This window comes from Hyaloscypha bicolor (genome assembly GCF_002865645.1).
Source record: "Hyaloscypha bicolor E unplaced genomic scaffold K444scaffold_57, whole genome shotgun sequence".
NCBI lineage: Eukaryota > Fungi > Ascomycota > Leotiomycetes > Helotiales > Hyaloscyphaceae > Hyaloscypha > Hyaloscypha bicolor.
The window spans coordinates 838,849-865,964 of NW_020194559.1; the positions used below are offsets into that span (position 1 = coordinate 838,849).

General features: G+C 47.8%; 7 protein-coding genes across 7 annotated transcripts; 2 read left to right on the forward strand and 5 right to left on the reverse strand.

Moving 5' to 3' along the window:
• Positions 1–28: 28 nt before the first annotated feature.
• K444DRAFT_612260 (uncharacterized protein) lies at positions 29–1,059 on the reverse strand. Its single transcript, XM_024880093.1, has 5 exons — positions 921–1,059; positions 711–867; positions 577–646; positions 284–527; positions 29–230 (listed from the first exon to the last, which is right to left on the reverse strand). Exons 1-5 carry the CDS (start codon positions 1,011–1,013, stop codon positions 135–137), a joined length of 660 nt encoding a protein of 219 aa, XP_024737896.1. The 5' UTR covers positions 1,014–1,059; the 3' UTR covers positions 29–134.
• A 1,035-nt stretch (positions 1,060–2,094) lies between these two features.
• Positions 2,095–2,687, reverse strand: K444DRAFT_629008 (uncharacterized protein; the record flags this gene model as incomplete). The annotated part of the gene is made up of 3 exons (XM_024882995.1): positions 2,095–2,153; positions 2,219–2,289; positions 2,344–2,687. 3 exons carry the CDS (start codon positions 2,685–2,687, stop codon positions 2,095–2,097), a joined length of 474 nt encoding a protein of 157 aa, XP_024737897.1.
• Positions 2,688–5,248: 2,561 nt separating this feature from the next.
• K444DRAFT_652473 (uncharacterized protein) lies at positions 5,249–6,137 on the forward strand (the record flags this gene model as incomplete). The annotated part of the gene is made up of 4 exons (XM_024885798.1): positions 5,249–5,454; positions 5,509–5,632; positions 5,711–5,771; positions 5,810–6,137. Exons 1-4 carry the CDS (start codon positions 5,269–5,271, stop codon positions 6,135–6,137), a joined length of 699 nt encoding a protein of 232 aa, XP_024737898.1. The 5' UTR covers positions 5,249–5,268.
• A 3,123-nt stretch (positions 6,138–9,260) lies between these two features.
• K444DRAFT_527718 (carbohydrate-binding module family 50 protein) lies at positions 9,261–9,799 on the reverse strand (the record flags this gene model as incomplete). The annotated part of the gene is made up of 2 exons (XM_024874656.1): positions 9,261–9,562; positions 9,688–9,799. Coding segments are annotated over 2 exons (414 nt in total), but the record flags the coding sequence as incomplete, so codon positions are not given.
• A 911-nt stretch (positions 9,800–10,710) lies between these two features.
• Positions 10,711–11,262, forward strand: K444DRAFT_720698 (uncharacterized protein; the record flags this gene model as incomplete). Its single annotated transcript, XM_024888487.1, has 1 exon — positions 10,711–11,262. The coding sequence occupies one exon, from the start codon at positions 10,711–10,713 to the stop codon at positions 11,167–11,169; it is 459 nt and encodes a 152-aa protein (XP_024737900.1). The 3' UTR covers positions 11,170–11,262.
• Positions 11,263–14,567: 3,305 nt separating this feature from the next.
• K444DRAFT_612266 (elongation factor 1-alpha) lies at positions 14,568–16,598 on the reverse strand. The gene is made up of 7 exons (XM_024880094.1): positions 16,528–16,598; positions 16,358–16,425; positions 16,241–16,299; positions 15,892–16,030; positions 14,843–15,837; positions 14,754–14,789; positions 14,568–14,698 (listed from the first exon to the last, which is right to left on the reverse strand). Exons 1-7 carry the CDS (start codon positions 16,530–16,532, stop codon positions 14,624–14,626), a joined length of 1,377 nt encoding a protein of 458 aa, XP_024737901.1. The 5' UTR covers positions 16,533–16,598; the 3' UTR covers positions 14,568–14,623.
• Positions 16,599–18,295: 1,697 nt separating this feature from the next.
• K444DRAFT_720705 (ketoacyl-synt-domain-containing protein) lies at positions 18,296–26,682 on the reverse strand (the record flags this gene model as incomplete). The annotated part of the gene is made up of 14 exons (XM_024888488.1): positions 18,296–19,189; positions 19,249–19,732; positions 19,825–20,165; positions 20,219–20,578; positions 20,635–21,525; positions 21,574–21,599; positions 21,655–21,751; positions 21,809–23,976; positions 24,026–24,466; positions 24,535–25,143; positions 25,206–25,329; positions 25,390–25,494; positions 25,640–26,477; positions 26,600–26,682. 14 exons carry the CDS (start codon positions 26,680–26,682, stop codon positions 18,296–18,298), a joined length of 7,461 nt encoding a protein of 2,486 aa, XP_024737902.1.
• Between the last annotated feature and the right edge of the window lie 434 nt (positions 26,683–27,116).

The following is a 27,116-nucleotide window of genomic DNA, read 5'->3' on the forward strand; positions in this document are numbered from 1 at the left end:
GAAGGGAAACGAAAAGTAGACAGACGTTACGGCAAGTTACGTATGATTAAAACATAATCCCCAAATAAAGAACATGCTTTATTTTGCTATCTCTTTAGGCAACCAGATTCAAGCAATCTCTGTTCCTCGTCCCTCTACTGCGAGGCCTCCCATTTCTTCATGTCGGCCTGATAAATGACAACCTCTGTACAAATAGGCCTAGTTGTTTCTTGCAATTTCTTGAAATCTCCCTGTGTTGCCATGAATCAGCAAAATATTATTCGCTCGAGTATTCCGCACTCACCGCCATATAGGCACCAGCATTAACCCCACTCTTCCAACCAGAAACCGCGACCACAACCTCAGCATTTTCCCGGCTCGGAGCAGCATGAAAGAAGATTGGCATTGTATCTCCAACCAAAGACTCAACATGCTCCCTCAACTTCTCAGCAAACTCTCCCTGTTTCAACCCCGACACCGAAAAGAACTCTGCGACATACCTCCCCGCTTCGGGGGTAACTCCCAACCCAGGAAGAATGATATGATGGCTGTTTTCATTAGCTGTCCTCTTTCCGCACCAGTTTCGAAAATTCTCACCAAGCGAAAGTGGGATTCCCCGCATTAACAAGCTCCCCAAACGCTGGCTTGATACCTTGATATTCGGGGCCTGCAGCGCACACGCAATAAGCTTCTAACTCCCAGCCAAACTTCAGGAAAGATCACGAACGCACCTGGCTCAAATATATCTTTCTCGTCTGCAGAAGTCCAATCTGCGATCAGGACGGTGATATCTCTTTCCTCTTTGCTTGCCTTGCGACCGGAGAGGGTTTGGCGAGCAATGGGGAATTGTGAGGTTTTCGCGGTAATGCCGTTGAATACCTCATCGTACTAACACGCGTATCAGCTAAGAGAGCAGATCAAACAAGGAAGGAAGGCGGTACGCGTGATTCTGGGATAGAGCTTCTGCGGAAACTGCAGATTTCTAGGAGACGGCCGGGACCGCTAACAGCCGGATAGGTGATGGGAAATGCCATGACTGAAGACAATATATAGATTTAAATATTTAAGCTATATGCGCAGTGAACGAATATATATATGTCGACCTCTAGTGTGTAAAGGAGGAGATGGTGGGAGACAAGATGCACGTGATTGACTTCCCTTCGGGGAAGGTCGGGAAGTTCAAAAGCACGGCAGTTAGCGGCGCGCCTTAGCTCCTAGAATTCTAGACCACATTAGATTGTTGACTAATGGGAGATGGTGAGATTGGAAAATGTGCGATGGAAGAGAAGCTACCAACCTTCACAAACATACGGACATGGCGTTTAGAGATTAACTAGACAGTGGGCTAATACTGGGAGCTCTTAAGCTTGTCTCTACCAATACTGGGCGGCTCACTTACAAGGAGCAACATTCACGTGCGGGGCTGCATTTACGTACGAAGCTGTATTTACGTGCAGGAGCAGACTAAGACGCGTGCCAAGGGCGCGCTCTTCCCGTACCTGGCTCCATATCAGGTGGACATCAAAAAGTGAGGATATACTTCTCAAGCGGTCGTGAGGGCAAGAGGAGGGAGGTATTTCTTGCCCGCCTTACGTGCGTATGCCGGGGGCTAAAACATAGCCGACAAAGAAGGCCGTATTTCACACCAAAATTATAAAACTAGCCTTCTTAAGAGTGGGAAAAGGGGGCTAGAAGGGTCAATTATATAAGCACCCTTCTAGGGCAGCCTTGGAGGGGTGCTGGCATATATAAAACAACACCCAAGTACACCTTCAATCCCAAACATTTTAAATTCTAAATAGAAATGGCCATTACTTTCAGGCTTTCCACTTCCACCTCCTGTACCTTGACTATGGTTGAAATGAGAATACTTCATTGGTTATTCCATACGCATTTCTAATGGAAGGAAATTGGGGAGACCCAGTCTTTATATGCACGGTCTGAAACGCTAATTCTCAACACAAGCGACAGTATTTATTTATAGAGCTAGGTTAGGAATAAATGCAAACCCCAAGTGTCCGGCTAGGCAATACTCAATTCTCGAAATCCACGGTACAAATGTTGAATTTGCCCAATATATGTTGGGAGAAAATTCTCCTATGAACGCCCAGCCATCTAAGCACAGCCCCCAAAAGATCTATCATATGATGCCCAGCTACATCCTCCAAGAGCGGCTGGAAGATGGATGTATAAGTTAACTTTTCAAAATTTGAACGAGAAAGGAGGGGTGGGTAGATACCTCTAGAGCAGGTAGCATCCGTATAGTAACCAGGAACATAACACCCATGGTTGACGGCCCAGTCCCAAGAGCTGCACGGCATAGTTAGGCATACTTAATAACTGAGAGCTGAGGGTAGAGCTTACGTATTACCATTAACGTCCTCACAATTTGTATAACAAGTGAATTCAACGTTATTTCTTGTTCCGGCAAGGCTGGTGACTTTGTGGTTCCCATTCCCTCCGTGTTTTGGCAACCACCAGCAATCGACCTCGGTGGCAACGTTGACGATGTCGCAATACTGGGTGGCTTTCTTAACCAAACCAGCAGCCTCAGCATCGAGGTCACGGACTGCGTGGGGATTAGATGCAGTCTTGGCGAGAAGGGCTTTGGACGCAGCCTCGGCATCGAAGTCGCGGACTGCGTTCAATGGTGTGCTCATTGCTGCTACAGGAAGCAAAGCTGCCGTGATGATAGAGAAGAGTTTCATGGTTGGTAATAGAGAGCCTGAGTACTGCACGAAGATGTAGGCGGCAATGTTGGAGGTGACTAACCGATGGTTATAATGGACTGAATGTTGAGATTGGCATTGATATCAATGGGGAGTCGGCCCTTTATATACCCTTTCTTCTGGAGGCTGAAAGCGAATTGTGCCTCAATAAGAAATATACGGCCAACTGCTATGCACGAAGTAGCTTGCGCAGAAGCCCATAGCGCGGAGCAACACAACACCGTATTACTTTTGCTTTAAAAAACCAAACCATGAGCGCATATCAAGGGAACTTAGTCGCTTACAGGGCAGCGGTTAAATGCGGGGAAAAGTTAAATTCTAATATTAGTAGTTGGATAGATTGGCCCAGGGATGAGAAGAAGGGAAGAGAATCACGGGGAAGATGTCTTTAGAGCCACAAGGTTACTTCGCACTCCACATATGGCAGGTAGTACGAACTTGGCAAGATAAGACGGGAGTTTTCTGCAGTAAACAGTACTATCTGTTTCTAGACCATTTTTACGATACAACAGAGTATGTGGAAGGTTGCGTCTCTGGGTTACGTGCAGAGTTCAACTATCGATAAAGAGCCTGAGAAAGATCGTTGCACCGAGTAAGAGAATGTGACAGATTATAAATCCTCAGGTTACCGAAATTTGGAGAAGTATCACGCGACTTAGGACACAGCCATTCCAAAAGAGATTGGATAGGTTAAGATTCGAGGGGAAATAAATAAGCCTTTGTTATATTTCCAACAGATATTCATTACGTGTAAGCTGGCTAATATAGGCTACAATCAGCTCTAAGCTCTTAAATGACTTTACACTAGGCAAACCAATATATGTCTTTGCTACATGTAACTCCCTTTACAAAGTTTTGGGCTAAGGAAACTTGTCACAAGCTAGCAGTAACATGCCGTACTGGCCTGGGCACTTGCCTAATAAGTGAGTATTGGTCCGAAGATTCAAGATCTCCGGATACTGGTCTTTTGCCGTAGTGGTCACAATATCCACCACTATGCGGGAAACCCCTAGCAAAACTTGGATGCAAGACCTGCTTTATCAATGCCAAGCCGGAGCACTCTAACCCATTTCATGGGAAAGATCTTACATTTTCTACTCACATATGCCAATATTTCCGGGACCGTTTTTGTTCAGACCAGTGATCCGTCTGAAAATAACTATGCGGCTATTGACTCCGTGCCAGAATTGGAAGCCAAGTCCCTAGGTTTTAGAGCGCCAAGGGAGGACCCGAAGGCCGAGGATTTAACCACCAATCAGCTGCTTCGCTCCAAATAAAGTTTTATCGATCTCACGCTAAATCGGGGTTTGTACATCGCGGAACAGGTCGCGGCGGGGTTAACGTATCCCTAGCTCCTCCTCGCTAACCTTTCCAGTTGCTTTTACAGGGAATTCGAGATGACCGAAAATAGACTACATGAAAAGATGACCCGAGCTGGGCCTCCAAAGCTCTCAGGGTCAAGTTCCTCATGCTAATGACCTAACGGATAGAAAGCGATAAGCGCGCCAAGACTAGAGGGATAGTAGAAGAATGAGAACGCATCCAGCACAACAGCGGTGTCTAAAAATGGCAATGCTGGTGGTAATGATTAAGGTTAATGGACGCCAGTTATATGCAGCAAAGTCCCACCATGGCACGCAACGTGACTACTTTCCTGATGCCAAGTAGGAAAAGCAAAATTTCTTTCTCGGGTGATTCAAAATTTCACATCAGAGATACAGCAAGAAGATCGGACATAACGCGGTAACCAGACCTCCCCAGTGTCCTCATCTGACCACCGCAGTCTACCTCCAACCTTTGGCTTCCTCAGCATTTGCTTTGCCTTACCTCAATCTTACCTAAATAAGGGGGGCAAAGGAAGAGCTAGGCGGGGGTAATTTTTTGGTGTTGGGGGCGGGGAAAATGAAAGGGCGGGGCCACCAAAATTGGTGAATTTAATTGCACTGCAAAGTACGCAACCGAGACGGGGAATGGCTTCTGCCATTACCATATTCCTGTAATAAACAAAGCGCTGAAGCGCGCCGTAGCATGTGCTGTAACCGAATTCTGCTGGAAGAATTCAAGGCGGTGTAATAAACATTAGGGCCTGCACTTGCGTAACTAATATACTAAATAATAAGTAATATATTCTTTAATATATTTCAATAATTATAAGATACAAAAATTGTTTAACTTAGAAAGAGTTTACTTATTTTAAAGTGAAATTTATTATATATAATATTTAAAATATTTTCTATTAAAGCTTTTAAAATATGAAATTAAAAATAAAAGCTTATTTCTTATCTTAAAAAAATTCTTATCTTTAAATAATTACTTTAGTATATTACTATTTTTTGCTTTTAATACTCTTAATATTTAAGTAAATTTAAAGTCTTTTAAAGTTTTATTTAGATTTTATCTTTAAGCTATAATATAATAACTTTTTAAAATAAGAAAAATTGTTAGCGCTTCTTTAGCCTCATTGTCTCAGCCGCTGGCTAACCTCAAACGACGCTCCAGTTTATACGAAGAACTCTCCAACTCTACGAGATATGTCCATCCATCATCCTAAGACGAAGTCATGAGTGAAAGGGATTCCATTATTCTCCCGGTCTCATCGCCCACAAACACCCGATCAAAGCCTAGCCTCAGCGTCAACGACACTCCCCTTCGACGGTTTTTCGTGCTCGCGACGCCTCGACTTTTGAATCGTATTCTGCCCCGCCACGGCCCCGTTCTCATGCTCTCCAAGCACCTCTGCATCGAAGTTGGGACTTTGAAACAACCTGCCGAAGCAGCAACGATGTAATTTGTCGCTAAGCACACCTCGATTCCTATTCCCAAAGTGCACTGCGCCTTTGAACGGAAAGGATACAAGTATATATTCATGGAGACATTGGAGAGGGTGCAAGGACATATCCTGAGGGACGACTGGCTAGAACGAAGTGCAGAATCCAAGGAGAAGATATTGGCACAGATTAAGAACATGGTCGACTAGATGCAGCGCATTCCCCCTCCTTCAGGCCAAGGCATATCGAACGTCGTAGGCGGACCATTGTTTAATGGTCGACCCCCTGGGGGGCCGTATCGCGGGCCATTTGATACTGACAAGACTTCCATAGACATCTGCGCGAAGGATACGAAGGCGGAAATGAAGATGCGCCCGACGCGAACAGGCTTGTGGAATGGCATAACCAATCTTGCGGCAAGCCAATATTCACACATGGGGATCCGAGCACAATGAACATTATTGTTCGAGGAGACGAGGTCATCGGGAATATTGATTGGGAAACAGCGGGATGGTGGCCAGAATACTGGGAATATACGAGTGCATGGCATGTCAATCCGTACAATGAGTTTTGGAGAGAGGAGGTTGATAAGTTTCTGGAGCCAAAGGTAGAGGAACTGGACATGGAGAGGGCGAGGAGAAAGTTCTTTGGGGACTTTTGAACATTGATTTCTGTGACTCGGTTGCAGTGATGCACCTTCCCACCGAAAACTGTTTTCTTGGGAGGGATTTAGCAAAGAAGGGACTTGGTCCGAACCTGCTACCTGAGCATTCATAATATCTGCCTCTACCAAAGACAGAGATAACCATCGATTGTTCCTTCCTCATAGTTTTGTTACCCGGTACTTCAGTCATCTTTCGCGTTCCTCTTTCACCAACTAACAATCATACATCTATCACCACGCAATATCTTAACCGTCATTCTTTGCGATCAGTTTCGAGCTACCCAACAACATATCCATACGAATCGTCTACCGTACTTCTCTTGTCAACGCCAATAGCCGTATGATCGCCAAGGAGTCAGATCCTCACACTGTAGCCTATCTGGAAGTTGCCCACATCACTTCAGATCTCTTCCACTGGAATCCGCTGTGGCGTTTATCTGAAGCCAATATGTGCTACTACAATCTGTATATGATTGCCTATGGATACCCCTACAGGAGCACCCAAAAGTTCTATTGCCAGTCTCTCCGACTTCCCGTGGTTTTCAGACCAGAGTGCCCAGGTGAGTATATTAGATGCTACAAAAGATGTCCTAGGAGGGGCAGTAGAGCCAAATCCACGGGAAGCAGGTGAGTAGGCCGGGGGTGATCTCTTCTAAGCGAATTCAGATCTAAAATAGGTTCGGAGGAGCCAAAATAGGATCTGTGCTTGGAGACAAGACGAAGAAAGTGTAATCGAGCATTAAGGGAGCCAGACTGAGCCCCTTTAGGAGCTAAAATGGCGCATTAATTGAGAGATTTCTTCTCAACTTCTGTCAACCCCTTACAAGCTCAGTGTTAAAGAAGACTCCAATGCTGTTTGGTGCTTAAATGATGATAATGTGCTGCCGCTTGTCGTCAACGCCTCATTTACTCCTGAGACATCTAGAGCAATTGAAGATATAGAATGCCCCAGCGGGACCCAAGTGATCTTACGTTGGCCTCAATGGGTCGGAAATATCCTCGCATTATCAGATAATTTCCCAGCACCGCTGCTTCCAATGTTCCGCCACCTCAAGTCCGCATACTCCCTGTTTGCCTATTCCAATCTCAATTGTTCCATTATCGCTGGAGCATTGTAAACTTCGTTGTTCTGGATTAACAATTTCATTATTCCTTGAGTCCAGGAACATTATACTCCCTGGCTGCTGCCAATTATTCCCAGTTCCGAAGTGCATTCGCTAGTCATTGTTCACCGAATCAAGGCACACCCATGGAATAAAATAACTCTCTCCCCAGACTATCATCATTCATTTTAGGGGCAGACACCTTGATGGAGGCTGAAGCTCTAGAAACACTCCTTTGATTTCTCTCTAACACTATGTTACAATCAACCTGGCTTTTCACAGATGGTTACTTCAATTCCACTCCGCGGTTCACTTTACTTCTCCTCAATATCCGGTGCCCAGGAACTGCCCCTGCAACATCACCTCAAGCAAACGGCTTCTTCAATTTAAGTGGCATTTCGAGTTTGATACTGGCAGCATATACTATGTTCTTATTGTAATTTCTTCGAGCAGTCATGTTTGCAGGGAGAAGTTCAGAGGTGACACTCCGCGATCGGCAGAGAGGAATAACCAGCTAACCCAGTAGATGGACTTATCATGCCAAAGGGCTATGGGTCACTGGCGAAGAGGAAGTCACTCCTGGTCTGACTATGGGGTCTAGTAACTATACGAAAAGAAGTTAGCAATTGATCTGGAGGCAGGTGTTATGATCATTACCAGGAGCCAGGCCCCGAAGAGAGGGGTGAAACACGAGCAACACAGGATGTTGGAAAATTCAGGGGCTGTGGAAGAGAAAGATTTGAAACCCCGTGCGAGAAGTCCAGGTTCGCTGGTCGTAGTTTTGCTCTGGGCCGTGCATCCACTTCGGGAATCACTTTTAGAGCAAAAGACCTGTGACTGTGTGGGTGTCGGTCGATTGGTCGCGGATTGACTAGAAGGATCAGAATTTGGCTAATTATTATTGCGCTGAGAGCAATTTGAGGTGCAAAAAGCGATAATATTAATGATTGACAAGGCCTAAATAACTAAGATACAGGCGGAGTAAAGCATAAAAAGAGAGAGAAAGGTGTCTAAAGCCTAGTTCTTATTCCCATTAGCCTTTGGCGGTATAGGTGTTCCAAGCTCGTATTCTCTGATATATTATAAATCAGCTAATAAAGCAGGTGACTATATATTAGTGAGCATTAAATAACCTCCGCAAGTGACGCATTACAAATGAGAATGAAGAAGACTAAATTAGTGGTTGAATTTGGTGCTGGAAGGAATGGTAAGCTAGGTAGGCTAGTATACCAGTTCAACAATTATTATCGGGTTGCTCCCAACGCTGGAAGAAACTAATTCTCAGAGGTTAACGCAGGGTCGGCCATTAAGCACAGAGGGCCCTGCGGCAGAACAAACCAGACGTTGCGACGTATCTCGATGCGGCGCTTAGGGGAACGGTAACATGAAAACAAAGCTTTCTTGAGACTGTGAATCGTTCGGTGAACTGAAAATTCGAGGAATACAGGCAATTATCCCATCTTCTGGAATCTAGTCCCTAGTTCCTCGCCTGCTTGCTCCTTTACTAATGCCACTCCAATTTCTCTTATTTACTAGCCCCCTTACAGCGGCTATTCGTCGGCAAAGAGCATTCGGACTAACAACCGGAGCTTCTGAGGGATGGGGAGGCGGCGTCGCATGATGTAGGTCTCCTTTGCAAATACATGGATCTGCCAATGTCTTTAGATTTTGTTCGCATAGGGGAAATATGCCACGCCTTACCTTCACCAACAACCAGTTGGTACTCCTGCCCGTGGCTCTTTTAAAGGTCCATATATCGCTTGTCAATCACTCCAACTTGCTGCCACGCCGTACACGCTTGGAGGAGGAGGAGTCCACCAGGTAATCAGCTGTTTTGGAAACAGCTTTCCACTTCAGACTACTGGGTCCACTCGCAAAGAAAACTTACGTGCATGAGGAGCTGTCCGCAATTCGGGGGGCAATTTCGGAAGCTCTTTGTCCTTGGCCTGAGGGTAGCTTCAGAAGGCGGTACCTTTTGACTGTCCAGCCATCTGGAACATTTGTGCCAGAGGCCGCGCTACTCGCTGACTGGTACGCAAAGTTCGCTGCCAGCTTTGAGCAAGCGACAGTCTAAGCCATGGTTAAGCATCAGCAGATCAGCTACCGTCGCACTGTGGTCATTTGCAATAGCCCAACACGAGTCTCCAGATTTAACCAGGTATTGAATGGAATTTCGTGGACACACAAGTGGCGTTGGCGTGGCGGCAGAACCAAGGAAGCGGAATAGAGCCAAGAGGACCACCGAAACGAGCAAGAAGAACGGGAGTATATACCGCCAGTCCGCGCTTTTACCCTTTCGTACGGCTTGCTCCTTAATTGCTATCAGTGTAGTTTCATGAAGATAGAGTGAGACCTACGCTGGCCTCTACCATGGGCTGATAGCCGCTGCTGCCTAGGTAATGCTGTGAATTTTGGTTGCGTCCGCTGGAACTAGAGCTGCTTACTTCGGTCAAGTATTCCATATCTCGAACCCGGAGCTCCTTCCCAGTAACTACCGTTACGGTCTCGGTAACTATATGTTTGAGTATCGGCATCATAGCCAACACGTTGCATGCCGTCTGGCAAGCGACCCTCGTCCTAGGTGGGTTAGATTGAAGATGTGCGAAGGTTGCGACGCGGCTCTCGTACCGTATCATACGGGGACCAGCGACTCATCTTGAGAGCTGAATAGCTGTAGCTTTTTGAGTTATGTGATACTATGTGGGTGGACAATGACGGAAATACCATTGCTGGCGACGATGATGAGGTCTTAATGTTGCTGCCTCGAGCTGAAAACATGAAGGCTGATCTCCGAAAATGAGGGGTCAGATCACGTGAGTCTTCCCTGCCTCTTCTCGGTATGAACCAATAGAATCGCTCCATTTAATACTGCTGCCGCTAACTGGGCCTGCGTCGTAGTCAATTGCCTATAGCGACTGTAAAATCCATGTTAGGTACGACCAACAAGCCTTAGTTAAGCACGGCGGTAGCTATAGGCCTCCAAAACCAAAATGATATGGACGAGGTAGCAGAGAGTACCGATACATATAGATCGTGCAGATCACGAAGGCTATAGAGGAACATTACTATCGTTAGTTCACAAAAGGAAACGGCTTTTCTAGGTCGATAAGGAGAGGGTTAAGTAGAGGAAGTAGCGCTATTAGACGAGCAATGAATGGCGGGTACAAAAAAAGACGCAAATAAACGAGGAAGTATTGATAAAGATAAAAGAGGCTTAAGCTGCCTAGATGAGATAGCCAAAGGCACCCACACCCGGCTATTTTCCGCAAGCCCCAAAACTTCCGAGGCAGCAGATACTAGGTAGAATAGCGGTCGCTTAGCAACAAGAAATACTCAGAATATCTGAGATGAGCCGTGACTGCAATTGTGGAATCAAGGAATGCAACAAAGGCCAATCTATTACAACGCCTTTACAATTGGTAACACTTCACTTTCGCATTTAAAGGCAGTTTACCGGTAAATATCCAATGGTTATTGCACCTGAACTGTCCAAATCTCTCTTATATCTCTACAATGTTGCTCCTCGCCGTCTTACTCATGCTCAGAGTGGCAGTGCCGGTATTGGGATGTTGCAATCCAACGGCCACGGCAACCCAAACTCAGATATCAACAGTTACACAAACTCATTTTTCGACAGTTACACACACTCAAGTTTCAACAGTGAAAGAAACTCAGATCTTGGCAGTGACAGAAACCTAGATCGCGGCAACTACGACGTCGACTTGTCAATCAACAACTTCCGGCACAACACAGTCCAGTTCCTTCGCCACCTTTACACATCCAGCAACCTCCTCACTTGGGTCCCTCGCCTTCACATCGAGAACCCAATCTTTCACTACCTCTTTCGAACCACTGATTTTGTCACCTGCATCCATGACTATCCGGCAACTGCCACTGATTCTGGATGGATCACGGTCACGGAGTAAACGACTGAGACTTCCACAACCACTGAGTTCATTTGCTCAACTATGTTAACGCCAGCTGCTTCGTCTTCTGCCACTGCAGCACCCATATTTTGCAGAGGTGAAGGTAATGACAAACGATGCCGCTGAATGATTCTTCCTGGATAGCTATAAGGGGATTGTATTTCTTTTTTGTTATTCGAGTAATGGAGGATGATGGGGTGAGGGGCTGCGCAAATGCTGGAGCGGTCTGAGCGGGGCTTTTCTATCACGTCGACTCGAAGCTCTATGGAGCAGAACCTAACATGTCGGACGGATTTCGGGCTTTCTTGGGCTGTGAATCCAGGGCGAAATTTGTAATGTGGGCCGGGGCAGAGCAAAATGCAACGCTAGTTTTGTGCCTCTTTACCTATCGGTATAGCTTTTGTGTAATATTTGTAGGGCATTTGTCTCTTAATTAAGAGTGACATCTTTAGCTATATACGGAGGTCTTTCGCGAACTGTACTAGAACTTCTCGAAATCTGGTTGCGCGGTAGCCCATCGACTGTCGAACATCACTTGAGATCCTCACAACTTCATATAAACAAGACCCCCAGCAACTTGAACCAGTCTGCCATGGAACAATCCACCTGATTGTTCTGGGATCAATTGTACAGCAGGACGGACCTGAATCCAGTCAATGCCGAGAACTACTCAATCTTCGTATGGCCATTGTTCATTTCCTAAGAAGTGCGAACTCTGGACAACTCATCTCGCCAGAGAATCCAATACACCAATTGTACCTACGGTCAGTTGAACATTCATTTTCGCGAATAGCTCGCAAATCCTATGAAGCTCGAACACTGCCACCGCCAAGCAACGCAGCCAATACGGATGAAAATTCATACTTAAATCATTTCCCGTTGAATGCGTTCGAACTGAAAAACCGCTCGACCTCTGGTTCGATCACAAGATCGATCCCAGCTCCTCACAAATATTGTTATTGCAGGGAGAAGACGAGCCAGCTTTCTAGACTAGGGTATCGAGCCAATATCGATAGAAGATCCGCCAATGCCTGTGTTCATCCAGACAATCGTTATCTGTTCAGCGTTCTCGAGGAATCCCATGTACCCTAAAACCAGATTTCTAATTAGTATTTCCATGGACAGAAATAATACTTCGCACTTACAGGCGTTTGCCAATCTCTTCGTGTCACCTCCTGCCTGGAGCTGAACCTGGGCCTGGTTCGGATGCACCTTTGGGAGTAGGGACTCGGCTTGGTATCATACCACACAATCGATTCATGGTGCCGAAGGCGGGTCGGAAGCAAGAAGTCGGCGTCCTACTTGTTTGCAATGCTACAGTTGTGAAGCAGAGCCAGCAATTTCCTGGGAGGGTTTAGATCTAGCACCCACAGCATCATTTGGTCATAAACCCCGCTGGATTCACTCGCCAGGGGATCTCCCCTAAGGATTATGAAATCAGTTCTCTGTTCTCGCTTTTTCCAGGCCAAGGGCTCAACACACAACCAGAATCATGTCCGCTCCCATCTCGAATAACCGAATATTCATATCATTACCAGCTCATAATGCGTCAATCCTCAAATCCTTTTCAAGAAGCTTCCATACTGCGGTGAATCTGGCCTTGTAATTCCTGAGAAGAGTCTTCGCTTCCACCATTTGAATTTCGGTGAAGCCACCCTCGGTTGATCCGAGAGTCTATTGAGACTTATTAGTGCAGCGAACCTTCCAAAGGCATGCTTCTTCTTTCCCCCGATATCGATTTGTTAAAATTGCTCGGTGGGACCAGAAACCGAAAATTGTACAGTACACTGTGCTGTAGGAACAAGCGAGTAGGATAGGGCCGTTGACAGTGAATGCGTGGTGATTGTAGTCGTAATGCACTGTAACTGCAAGCGCAGTATCGAGAGATCAGCATGGGGTTGCTGTGATTAGAGCAGGAAGTCCTGGGGTCTTGTTTCGCTTTATGTGTGTTCTTGCATTCAAGCAAGTGATCTCTCGTCTTCGTGCGTTGCAGCGTCTCTCTCTTGCTCCAAGCTCCTCTGCATTTGGATTCCGTTTCCTCTAATGTCCAATTCGCCCTCTTTTCACTTGCTATGTCTCGAAGCTCTTCAATGGTGGTCAAATTTCGGCGAGCTGGGTAGTTTCAGTGTTGACTAGACTGTGTTTTCGGAAAATGCGGAGCCCATTCGGAATACCCTGCCGCAACATCTCTTCGTAAAGTATCCAGGATCGTTTCATGCAAGTACTAGTTAGTTGTTCGCAAGAGTCGAGTGAGCGGCTGACGTGAAATGGATATGCTGCAGGAATTTTGGCTCAGCATGCGGCTTGGATCTACGATGTGGAATAGCTCACAATATGCACATGCCTCTCCTTGAGAACAGGAGCTTGCAAGCAATGCTCACAGACGGCATGGAGTCGATGTTACCGCACGGTGTCGTTCTGCATCCTTGGCCGAATCGACTTCTCCCTGCCTTTGTGAGCTTGAAGCATGCTTCTGCTGGATCCTGGTCTGTTGTGCTTTCTTCCTTGCGCTCGTCTCTATGCAGCATACTTCTACCTCACCTTGGTACGAACGCCCTCCGCTTGCTCTCCTGTCGTCTCGACGTGACTGTTACCGAATTCTTCAGCTTCTATCCATTTTTGTCCTGCTCCTCTTCCGTTCAAGGATTGCTTCTGGCATCGTAACTCGTGGTATGGTGATCGGATTCGCAAATCGGTTTTCGTAAGAGCAGGCGGGGTGGCGAAGGCCCACATTCCCATTCCAACGTACAATGAAGCTCGATGCTCGCGGTCGGAGAGCATGAGACTGGACCTGCAAGAAGAAATTCATCAGTGACGTGAGACGTGGAGGATGAGCGCGGGATTAAGGGGTTGACGTATCGAGCTCGTTCATCCGGCGCTCAGGAGGCGTTGGATACTCGCGGCCAACTGTGCGAGGACTCAATGCCCTACGTACCGTTTAAGGTTTGGAGGAATCGGTGCTTGTAGAATTGAGAGGAAGTAGCAGGAGGAGATGAGGAGGGCGCGGGTGACGGAGACACGACGTTGGGGTGGCGCGAGTCGGACTTCCTCAACGCCGGCGACATGTCAAGGGACGATGAGGAGATGGTACGATAATTGATGGAAAAGAAATTAATTGAACCTATGCCAAATTGATATGACCAAGACAGGGTAGTAACAATGCGCCACGGGAAACCTAGATGGAAAAGGCTGATAATATGGGCAAGGCAGAAGATGGACTAGCACCAGCAACTTGCTGCATCGATGACAGTGAAAGATTTACACCACGATGTTCACACAGAGATATCAGATGGTAGTCACAATGATATGCATGCATGGGACTCGAGAAGTTCAGAAGATCGTTGCCATTCTTCGCGCCAAAGCAAAGCTATCTATCCTCTCCATCCACCGCTCCACCATCTCGCACCCTCGCATATCTTGACATCTCGGGACCGGGAAATGGGTTGTTGGTCGTTTATTTCTTGGTAGCCTTGACAGCGGCCTTGGTGACCTTGCCTTGCTTCTCAGATTTCTCAACGGATTTGATGACCTAAAGGACACAGATTAGCATCGATTCAAAAGGAAGAGATCGGAGGAATGCCTACCCCGACAGCGACAGTTTGTCTCATATCACGGACAGCCTGAGAATTAAAGTCAGCAACGGCCAATGGAGTCCAAGGACAGAAGAACTTACGAAACGTCCGAGAGGAGGATAGTCGGTGAAGGCCTCAACACACATGGGCTTGGATGGAACCATCTTGACAATGGCAGCATCACCAGACTTGATGAACTTGGGGGAGTTCTCAATGGACTTTCCGGTACGACGATCAATCTTCTCCAAGATCTCAGAGAACTTGCAGGCAATGTGGGCAGTGTGGCAATCCAAGACTGGAGCGTAACCAGCACCGACTTGACCAGGGTGGTTAAGAACGATGACCTGGGCGTTGAAGGACTCAGCAGCCTTGGGAGGATCGTTCTTGGAGTCACCAGCGACGTTACCACGACGGATTTCCTTGACGGAGACGTTCTTGACGTTGAAGCCAACATTGTCACCGGGGAGACCCTCAACAAGTTGCTCGTGGTGCATCTCAACGGACTTGACTTCGGTGGTGACACCAGCGGGGGCGAAGGTGACGACCATGCCGGCCTTGATAATACCAGTCTCAACACGACCGACGGGAACCGTGCCAATACCGCCAATCTTGTAGACATCCTGAAGAGGAAGCCGAAGAGGCTTGTCGGTAGGACGGGAAGGAGGGTCGATGGCATCGATGGCCTCAAGGAGGGTCTTGCCGGTGGACTTGCCAGCCTTGGTCTCCTTCTCCCAACCCTTGTACCACGGGCAGTTAGAGGAGTTGTCGATCATGTTGTCACCATTGAAGCCAGAGATGGGGACGAAAGCGACAGCTTTGGGGTTGTATCCGACCTTCTTGATGAAGTTGGAAGTCTCCTTGATGATCTCTTGGAAACGAGCCTCGGACCACTTGGTGGTGTCCATCTTGTTGATGGCGACGATGAGTTGCTTGACACCGAGAGTGTAGGCGAGGAGAGCGTGCTCACGGGTCTGGCCATCCTTGGAGATACCAGCCTCGAACTCACCAGTGCCGGCAGCGATGATGAGAATAGCACAATCGGCCTGGGAGGTGCCAGTGATCATGTTCTTGATGAAATCACGGTGGCCGGGGGCGTCTGCAGATAATCAGCAGCTGCAGATGATTCATCGAGTGCAACGGTGCCACTTACCAATGACGGTGACATAGTACTTGGGGGTCTCGAACTTCCAGAGAGCGATATCGATGGTGATACCACGCTCACGCTCAGCCTTTAGCTTGTCAAGAACCCACGCATACTTGAAAGAACCCTTGCCCAACTCGGCGGCTTCCTTTAGAGCGAGTCAGCAGCTGTAAAAGAGAAATTGATGCCGCGTAGAAATGAGATGGATTTTGGGCAGCAAACAACGCTGGTTGCCGCGCTAAAAATGTCCGGTCGCAAAAAATTGTTGATTGTGGGAAGCGACCTTGCCCCACCGAGGGGCAAAATCGCGATAAGGCAGGAAATGTGTGCAAAGGCGACGGCGAGGTGGAATTCTTACCTTCTCGAACTTCTCGATAGTACGCTTGTCGATACCGCCGCACTTGTAGATCAAATGACCTGTTATGTATGTGAGCGCGATGCTCGAGTCGTAGATCGAGGGCTGAGGGAGGCTTACCGGTGGTGGTGGACTTGCCAGAATCGACGTGGCCGATGACGACCACGTTGATGTGCATCTTTTCCTTACTGCAGCGCAAAGAGGGGTCAGCCAGGAGTCCATTAAGATCGATCTCGACGTCGCCATGATGCTGTCACAGCAGTGTTGATGGCAGAGGGCGGTTGACTCACCCCATCTTGACGGTATTGTAATTTTGTCGGTTTGTGTGTGGTTTTGTGTTTTCTTCGGAAAGAAGTTGAATCTGGGGGAAACAGCGTCAGCGATGATGATTCTGATGGTGGATTTGACGGTTGAGGCCTACTGCACAGAGTGATTGCTTGAATCAAGGTATGTGCGACAAGGAGGAAAAGAAGAGTTGGATGAATGGAGGGGCAGAAGAAGTTTTGTAACGGAGCCTGCGCCCGCTCCTCGTTAGCGCCGACTTAGATTTTTCGCAAGCGAGCCAATCAGAGGGCGCTAGGGTTGGATGCAGTTTTGCCCCGCTACGAGTCCATGACATCGCCTCCTCAAACCTCAATCTCCATCTCTATCTCCATCTCTATCAAAGTAAGGCTGAAGCCCGTCAATCATTTGCGACGCCGAACAGTCACTCTTACGGGCATATTTTGACTCGTCATTCCTGAGGCAATAACAAAGCAGCGCGTTGTGAGGGGGAAAATTCGCTTCAGCCTTAGGCACACGTTTCGCTTAATTATGGCGCTAAGGAGTATTTAGCCTCGCTCCCAAGCTTCTACGAGCTTCACGCTTCTCTTCTAGAAATAATTACAATTCTAGAAATCTCCTCTGTTCCTATGTAACGTGAATTACACCTGGTAATTCGTCAACCTGGTACTTGGTTCACTTCTGCCTATTTCATCTGAGGATCTTCAGCGTCCGAGCACTCGGGTGGTGCAGCGGCAACGGCACGTGAAAGGCGGGGCTGCAAAGCGCCAGAAGCACCTCCTGCGAGACATTGCCCATGCGTGCAGCAAGTCCCGGTACCACTCTCCATGCTTTTGATGCTGGAAGAGTACTGGCGATTTAGCCCTTTAGGTTTTGAGGTCTCAGTTTTACATCAAATTTTATCTCATTTGGTATACCGGTATCTCGAGTCCTGCAGCCCTGCAGCATTGCAGCGTAAACTCCGACTCAATACCCCGTCGTGGGTAACCTTCGACGCTGTGCAAGGCCAAGAGAATCCGTCTCCTTCATATCACACAGTCCTTCACCTTCTTTCGCTTTCGATCTATCAATGACTGCAAGAGCCGCAAATCTTCGCCGCCACGCCCTCGCCGCTCGAGTCATCCGGCCAGCGTCGGCTCGATCGGTATTCTCACCGTCTTGGATCCTGAGCCTCTTTGATTCACTTCGCCGTGCCCAATTCGGCACGCTATTAGTATTCTGCAAAGATTGCTCTCACGAGGGTGATTAGGGACAGAACAAGGTACCTCTGACTTATTTATTGCATAAAGCAACGGCCTTCAAGGCTCAGAGACTGGATCTTACCTCGCAACGACAATCAACTTCACACCCCAAAATCTTACAGAGTATTGTTAACCATCGTGAATTGTACCGCCGATTCTCCCTTACCCCAACAGTCTAACCTTCGCATTCTTAATTAAAGAGTTGTCGAGTACCAAGGTGCTGTCAACTAAGGCGCCACTGTTAAATTGTTCATTTCGATGCTCGTCAAGGTTTGTGTGGAATCACCGAGCAGTCGACATGTGGCTATGGCTGTTCGAAAGCTGGACATTCCTGAAATAGTTAGCTGGAAAGACATTTGCAGAACCTTGTAGCTTGAGAAATTTCGATTAATTTGGAATGCGTGCAGACAACCCTCTAGATTTCCCTATATCGTGGACTTTTCTTTGCCGCGTTGAGATCTTTGCACTGAAAAAACTTCAAAGTATTATTACTATACTAAATATCTCATTGCACACAATACACTCATTCAAGTCTTCACTTCAATTCCGCCAGAATCATTGTTCTCGCCAATTTCCCAAGTTCCAGCGGGGACGTGTTCTTCGTCAACTCCAGCACCGAGATCTGCGTGCCCGTACTCTGCCTCCACCAATTCTGCAACTCAATAGCCAGCAACGAATCGATCGCCAAATCCGCCATGCTGGAAGACTCGTCCAGCCCCTCGTCATCATCGTTCTCATCGTCATCAAAGAACAACAGGCTTTTCGCCGCCTGAAGGATCTGCGTTGCGAGGAAAGCGTCGGCAGCCATTGCGTCCTCTTCCAAAGACTGAGGGTTCGCTCGCGCGTTTTCCATAAATTTCTGCATCTTAGTGCTTTCCTTCCCCGATGCCGAATCCTGCCCCGCATCTGGAGTAGCACCGCTGTTCTGATTCCTGTTATAAATGCGTGCTAATCCCTGGCCACGGGCATCGAAGGGACGTTCAATGCGGCCAGTAACGAACTGAGCGCGATTGATGAAACCGGATGTCAGAGACGGTGCTCTCTCCAGCGGCAAATGAGACGATTGGAGGGCCAGATGCAAGGACTCTAGAAAATCGTTTTCGTCAAGCATTGCGCCTCCGCGTCGATGTTCGTCCAGTAGCTTGGGACGTTCGGCCAGGTAGCCGATATCTCCCACGGGTCCGAGGTCCATTATCACTGCCGGAAGATTAAGTTGTTGTCGGTATACTACGAAAGCATCAAGAAATGTATTTGCGGCCGCATAGTTGGCTTGGCCGTGCCTACCGCTGATTCCGTTCGCGGAACCGAGGAGAAGGAAGAAATCAAGTGGCTCTTTTTCAAGGGCGCGGTGAAGGTTCCATGCTCCAAGAACTTTGGGGGATACGGAAACTGTCCAGTCTGCATGAGACATCTCTAGCAGCCCTCGATCCTATGAGAATATATAGTTAGCGAGACCTATGCCAAGTGCCGAGAAAGAGAACTGCATACCCTAACCACCACTGGTAAATGCAGTACGCCGGCTATCGGCTTCGCGGAGTTTGCAACGATATTTTCGACGGTAGTGAGATTCTCGACACTCCCAGTGACGATCTGGCAACTACATCCCAATGCATCGAGTTCACGAAGGAAACTAGTATTGGCGGCAGCATGCTTGGAGGCCGATGGAGAAAGGAATATGATATGGCAAGCTCCTCTTTCCACAAGATACATGGCAGCTGATCTACCAAGGCCTCCAAGACCGCCAACCAGTAGGTACGCACGATCAGCTCTAAAGCTTAACTCTTCTGGAGCAGCGAAGTCTGCCGGAAATGTTGCCGAATCTTGTGGAAACTGTATGTACGCAGCTCCAACACGTCGGCTGCCGGAAAGGTGATTAAACGCTTCTTTGATTTCATTTGGATGAAATTTGGCAAGAGGAGAGGCAAGGTGTATCGACCCATCGTTGTAGAGATCTAACACAGTCTGTAAAAGTCTGCAAAAGATTCCAAGAATTATCAGTAAAATGGTAATATCAAACGTGTAACAAGCCTAAGGAAAGATGTGGGCAAATGATGTTTCACTGACCTCTGAGCTATTGAGGGCTTTTGCTGAAGCAAAGTCACCATGTCGAAACTGTAGAGGCTTCGGTTTCCACCAAGCAGGCAACGACCTGGCTTTCTATGGCTGGTGGAGTCCCGCTGGCTAAGATCAAGCATGCTTCCACCCTCGGCAATGCATTTCCAGCTTTCATAAAAGAGGTCATGGGACAAAATATTCACAACAACATCTACTCCTCGCGCATTTGTGCTCTGCAGAATGTCATGAACAAAAGAATCGTCACTGGAAGAGAAAATATGAGACCGTGGGATTCCATTCTTTGTCTCTAGAAGGACTTTTTGCTCTTCTGTGGCTGCAGTCGCAAAGATCTAGGTGACCCAGTTAGCGTTTGCAGTCTGGAAAATCAGAGAAAATTTCCTACCTTGGCTCCAACCATGCGTGCAATCTGAATAGCAGCAACACCCTCGGCGCTGGCAGCCGAATGTATCAAAACACTCTCACCCTGCGTCAAATTACAAAACTCTACAAGTCCACGAATCATGGTTGCGTGAGCCGTTGACAGTGTCACTGCCTCGTTGAAAGGAAGAGCGTCCGGTAGCTTGATGCAATATCTCGCATCAATCCGGACATGGGTTGCGAGAGAGCCAGAAGACCAGCACAGCACACGATCTCCAATTTGGAAATTGGGTTTCGCGTTGGCACCCATGCGACATATCACTCCCGCACACTCTAAGCCCAGATTCCTGTTGCTTTGCGCAGTGCCCCTAGCCAGGGCGTAGTCCTAAAGTATCAATTAGCGAAAGATGAAATGTACTTTGTAGAGCGGCAAGGAGTTACCCGGGAATTCAGTGACGCCGTGCTCACTTGTATCTCAACCTCGTCGTCTCGCAGGACTGGTGCTCGTGATTGCAGCCCCCACTGAAGACTGTTAAGTAGCCCGGGGCTCCTGATGAACAGTCTTTTGGCCGCTGGCGTGGAATCCATGTTCCCGCGGAGCAAGCCATCAACATCGCTTGTAATGAATCGTGGTATACAAACGTTTCCATTTGCGAGAGCAAACTCACAATCCATGGTAGCATACGAAAAACTGGCTTTAGCCTGAAGCTTTCGAAAGACTTGTACAATGGAGTAGCATTGTGACGGACCAGGAACAATAGTATCAAGCTCTAGAGTGGCAAATACAGAGCCTAACTCCAGTCGAAGTGTCCTCGCCATCCCTAATACCATTGCATGGTAAGGGTTTTGCGTGGAAATCTGTGCAGGTCCTGTAACCCATAGGATCTTGTTTCCGCGGTTATAGCATTGTTCAATGAGATGGATTAGGTCCTTGAAACGAGCCTCAGAAAGGTCTTTGAAGAATGGCCCAGAATCGTTGATTTCAAGAAGTGACACAATGTCCGTTGAAGTTGAAGGTAGATCCGAAAGAGAACATAGCGACACTTCGTTGCCATCTGATTCAAATGTGGATCTAATAGTTTGTATGTGTTCATTCACAACACTCGGATCGGATAAGAGCAAGCTCAGCGGCGTGCGGGCGATGGGTTTAGATTCAGACGCCCTAGCAACCATCATGGCGTTGAGCTGACATGGTGACGGCTGGTCCGTGATGGAAGCTTCAACTCCATCAAAACCGGCTTTGCGGAGAGCAGTATCCCATTGTGCAGGTTTGATGTATGGCTCGTTTGGGCGACCATCAGATTCTCCTAGCCACCAACCCGGAAGAAGGCCCTTTGAAAGTTAGCACTCTCGTACAACGAACCGACGGAATTCACGTACGAAGATGAAATTGATAAATTTGCATTCTGTAACATATGTCAGTAATTGAATGTACAAATTTCCACCCAACGATATACTCACCCGGGGTCACTTCTAGCAACAGAAGACGTCCACCTGGTCGAAGAAGAGATCGACAATTACTCAACGTCTCGTGTAAGTTCGGAGTTGCATGAAGGACCTGCCCAAAATTAATTTTCTAATTCTGTTGAAAGGCGAGTTAGGCAATTGCACTCACGTTAGAAGCAATCACAAGGTCATAGCTATGCTGTTGGATCCCTTGGGTCGCCGTGTCCTGGGTAATATCTAATTCAACATACTTCAAATTTGAGTATTCCTGGAATCGATGCTGGGCAGCTTTGAAGAAGCCAGACGAGATATCAGTGTATGTATAGGTTTCGAACATGCTTCCAAATCCAGGTTTATTCAGAGCAGACAAGATTGACGACGTGAATCCTCCGGTGCCTGCTCCTATTTCGAGAATGCGCATGTCTGGGTTATTGTGGCCAAGGAGCTGCAAGAATTGTTCATGGTCAATCATATTCATGAAAGTGTAGCAGCGGGCGAGGAGATTGTCAGCCACCAGCACAGAAAGGGCTTCCGTCTTGCCACAGAAAATGTCTTCGACGGAATCATACATGCCAGTGACAGCAAGAGCCATGTCTTTTGCCGGTGTCTCAAGGGCTACTTCCAATAACATTTGGATATGGCCTTGTCGCTCTTTGGATGTATTCCGAAACAAGCAATCCGTTTCCGGAATAACCGTGCTTCCATGACGTTGGATGGTTGTTACAAATTGCTCGATCCACTCTTTGAATCGTCGCAAGTGGGGCATAGAAGGCTTCACATTTTTCAATACTCTGACCGTCTCGATGGAACAGAGAATACACAGCTTCTCAACAAGCCTTATGCAACTTGTCATGTCTGTGGTACGATAGAACAACTTCTTAACATCAGTGAGATCGATGTCAGGCTTCCATTCGAGCAAGTGAAGCTGGTGTCTGGCGACGTTGTCAACTGTATCCACGGCACTGTTGTCCAGAATTTGAAATTGGATATTTTCACACTGCAGCATGACAGAGCCGTTTTTTGCCTGGATTTGTCCATTTGCTGAAATGGAGCTAGCGTTGTGAGAGGTAACCTGTGTGCGGAGTTGTAGATCCGTGTGGATTTCCTGCGCTTCAACACGTAGTTCACCAATATGATTCGGGAGAATCAACTTATTCATATTTCGTAAATGACCTCGGACTGATCCAACCATGCAGCACTGCAACAACTGGTCGATGGCTATCGGATGAACAGGATAGGGCGGCCCCTCGGGCAGCAGGTCATCATAGACTTCGGCTATGGCCACAGGGCTTCCGACAGCGCAACGAATATTCCGAAGCGCTTGAAATGAAGACCCGTATTCCAGTCCCGCTGCTTTGGCGACGCGATACCAGTCTGCACTTTCAACTTGTCTAATTGTCTCCACATCAGAAGTAAACAAGTTCCGGCTCGAGTTTTGTCCGGTATGGACCTCGCCACTGCAATGATTGTGCCATTTGTTTCCATCATAAGAAGATATGTTAAATTCATACCAAGAGGAAGACTGAAGCTTTGCCTGAGTTCCTTGAGGGCGCAACCTCGTAATGATCTCAGCCGGTTGGCCGCCCCGGAGAATCATTGCCGCCTCAATTGATAAGTTCCGGATCGTGAACGAAGAGGATTTTGAAAGTTGCCGAATAGCCTCACCAATGGTGGCTATATATCCAGCACCGGGAAATATAAGGTCGCCCGAAACAACGTGATCATTGATCCACGATACACGATTCACATCGAGCAGTTTTCGCCAGCTCGGTTCAAGATCGTTTCCTCCCGTAACGCGGGCGCCGAGGAGTTCATGTTCAGGATACTCTCTTGTGCGGAACTCGCGAGAAATTCGACTTTCGTGCCAATAAGAAGTGTCATGATTCCATGGATAGGTAGGCAAATTTGACATGGTGACTCCTGGAGGATTCAACTTCGCAAGACGAGGCATCATGCCCTGACAAAACAGGTGGCCCAAAGCTGTAAGGACTGAGTTTGTGCAGTCCTCTCCTCTAGTCAAAGTGTTCATGTATTGGATCTTCTCCTCCACATCTAGGCAAATCTGGCGAAAAGGACTTGACAGCGTCGAATGTGGTCCTATTTCCAGAGCAATACTGCATTTGTCTTTGATCCGAAGTGCGGACTTCACGGCGGAGAGAAATAGGACTGGATTTTCCATGTTTGAGACCCAGTAAGAAGGACCTAGAGAAGCAGCGTCATAAATACAGCAACCCGTTACGCTGGAAAAGAACGGAATAGACAGCTTTCCTTGTGCTGGTTTAATGGCTATGGAAGCCATCAAGTTTTCATACAGCTTTGATACCTCTTGCATGTGATCTGTGAGGAGTTAGAGGCATTTTCCTTGTGAATTTTTGAAATGGCTTACTAGAATGATATGCTCGATTGATTTTTAATTTTCGTGCTAGGACCCCAGGCCGCATTTGAGAGACTCGCTCCAACGATGCTTCCACATCATCAGGATTTCCGGATATTGTGACGCTAGAGCGGCTGTTTTCACAAGCCACAACAGCGGTGCCAACCAACAAGTCTTTCACACCATCTCGGCCCAATCCGATTGCAGCCATGACTCCTGGCAGCCGTAGTTCAGAAGCTGCAATACCCCGATAGTAAGAAATAAGGAGGGCTTCCTTCATTCCTAATGCACCAGCAGTATACGCAGCCGCAATTTCACCACTGGAATGGCCCACTACAGCGGTTGGGAGAATGTCCCACTGTCGTAATAATTTCACTAACGCAACCTGGAGCGCTGTACATATTGGCTGAGAGAACTCCACGCAATCGATATCCGAACAATCTCGTAAGAGCTCTGAATGCGTAAGTTGGTACATGTTCTATATTTCATTCCGCGCAGAAACTAGTATCAAATTGACGTACCTTCAATTTTCCATGATGGAGGGTGGGCAGACATGCTCAGCCACAAGTCCATTTTTCGGATATCCTCTCTAAACGTGGAGAAGTCTCGGAGCAGCTCTCGCCCCATTCCTGGCCACTGTGCTCCTTGTCCTGTGAAAATGAAAAGCAGTCCTTTGAATTTGGGTATCCTGACTCCTGGGACAGCCTGGAATGTCCTCCCATCGCTAACGCAAAAAGACCGTACATTCCAATGATTGCGTTTTACGCTTAAAGTGTATGCCAGATCGGATAGGCAAAACGATTCGCGTTCGATGAACCCTTTGTAGTTTGATGACATCTTCTGTAGTGATCTTTCGTTATGTGCTGAGAAGACAAGTAGACGTTGCTCTCCTTCTGCAGACTCAGTCGACTTGGACTCGGCTGGCAGAATGCCATTGCGATGAGCATGAGCACCATTTAGTTTAGGAGCGTAAATGCTATTTTGTCCAGAATCAGGAGGCGCCGCATCGAGAATGACATGAGCATTGGCTCCGCCCATCCCAAATGAGTTGACGCTGACCCTTTGAACTCGGTCCACGGGCCAGGCAATAGCCTCCGTAGGGACAGTCAGATGATATTCTCTAAAAGGAACTGAACGTACGCCAGTCAGCTAAATGGAGTTTGGGTACATCTGGCACCTGCAGAAGGCTTACTCTTTGGATTGGGCGTGTGAAACTTGATGTTTGGAGGGATGATCTGCCGCTCTAGAGCCAGAACGGCCTTGATGAGGCTGCTCAAGCCAGCAGCTGCCTCGCCATGGCCGATATTGGGTTTGACCTGGTGTTCGCGTCAGCATCGCCTGCTCTGCGTCGCGGTATCGAATGGGACAAAGTATACACTTCCAATGTAAGTGCCTCTTCCTTCTACATTCTTGCCCCCAAAGACACGTGCGATAGCTGTGAGTTCCAACGGATCCCCAGCCTTTGTGCCTGTGCTGTGACACTGTACAGAAATTAGTATAGCGTTCCGATACCGTAGGTGACTGGGGAGCCAATGAGCCGGTGCGTTCCCGAGATGTGTCTCTCGAGCCGGGCTCTTGCGAGGCTCCCATAACCTCGGACATCTAGGGGAGGAAATAAGAACATACTTCCACCAGGGGGGTTTCTTGAGGACTGCCGATGCCCGCCTTGAAGTAAGCCCTCTTGATGAGCGATGTGTGCGCTTCTGGATTGGGCGTGAAAAGTCCGCGCGTCTTTCCGTCGGCATTTACGGCAGTCCCCCGGATAACGGCTCTGACCGGATTCCGGTCCCGAATTGCATCGTCGAGGCGCTTGATGTAGACTGCGTCGACGGCCTCAGCGCGGGCATAGCCACTGGCGCTGGCATCAAAGCTTTTCGATGAGCCATCTGGCGACAGCACGCCCATGCTATCCAGCGCGATGGACATATCCGGCGACGGGATCAGGTTCGCAGCACACACCACTGCTCCCGAGCAGTCCCCGCGCTGCAGCGCTTCGCAGGCCAAGTGCAGCGCAACGAGGCCCGAGGAGCAGCCAACCTTGACCGTCATGCTGGGTCCATGCAAGTCGAATTCGTACGAGACACGATTGGCATGCACAAAGTCGTCGTACCCAGTCAAGCCATACACGCTCCAGTCCTGCACATCTTTGCCCTGCATTTGCGCCCAATCTGCCCCAAAGCTGCCAGCATAGACCCCGATGTTCCTGTCATGTGGGACCGGCTCCCCAGCGTTCTCCAGTGCCTCGTACACAACTTCCAAGAGCAAGCGTTGCTGCGGATCCAACCGCTCAACCTCAGCCTGAGACATGCTGAAAAAGCCAGCGTCGAAGCGATCGATCGTCTCATCCAGGAAATATCCATATTTGCCAGAACGATGTCCAGCACCCTCAATTTGTGAAGTATGAAATCCGTCAGCATTAAACCGCTCAGGTGGAATCTCCTTCCGGGCATCTCTTTTGTTGATTCTAGATAACGGGGGAGTTAGTAACTACTCAATGAAGGAAGTTCCAGTAGAATTCAGACATTGTCTCTGGAGAAATCATGGCAGAGTCCAGAATAGGAAAAAAGGTCATCCCCAAAAACGTACAAAAGGTCCCAATAAGAGGCACCGTCATGGCAGCCCCCAGGCAGCCGTAATCCAATGCCAACGATGGCGATTGGGGAGTCCATGCTTAATCTTGTATTTTTTGACCTGAAGAATTCAGAAACCGTTACTCGAACGATGATGTTGGGCTGTATCAGCGGATTAGTTTTTGATATGAGGAAGTTTGGATTGCTTGTTTCTTGAATGGACTGAATACAAGTGAGTTTGCTAAATATATATATATATGTATACAAAAGTTAAAATAAATACACAAGAGCATAAAGATTGGTGGGTTTCATAGGAGAGGGATTTTATCATCTGCATAGAATATATACCACAAGAGGAATTTATACTACACGGCGATGTTGCGGAGGAGACCGCAGGCAACACTAGACCCCTTTACACCCCCCCTCCTCCTTGTTGCCGTACGTAAATTAACAGTATTCTTCTCGTAATTTGAAACACGGAAACTGACACGCGGTGGCCTATTGGTAACGGAGTGGTTTTAATTCAAAGACTA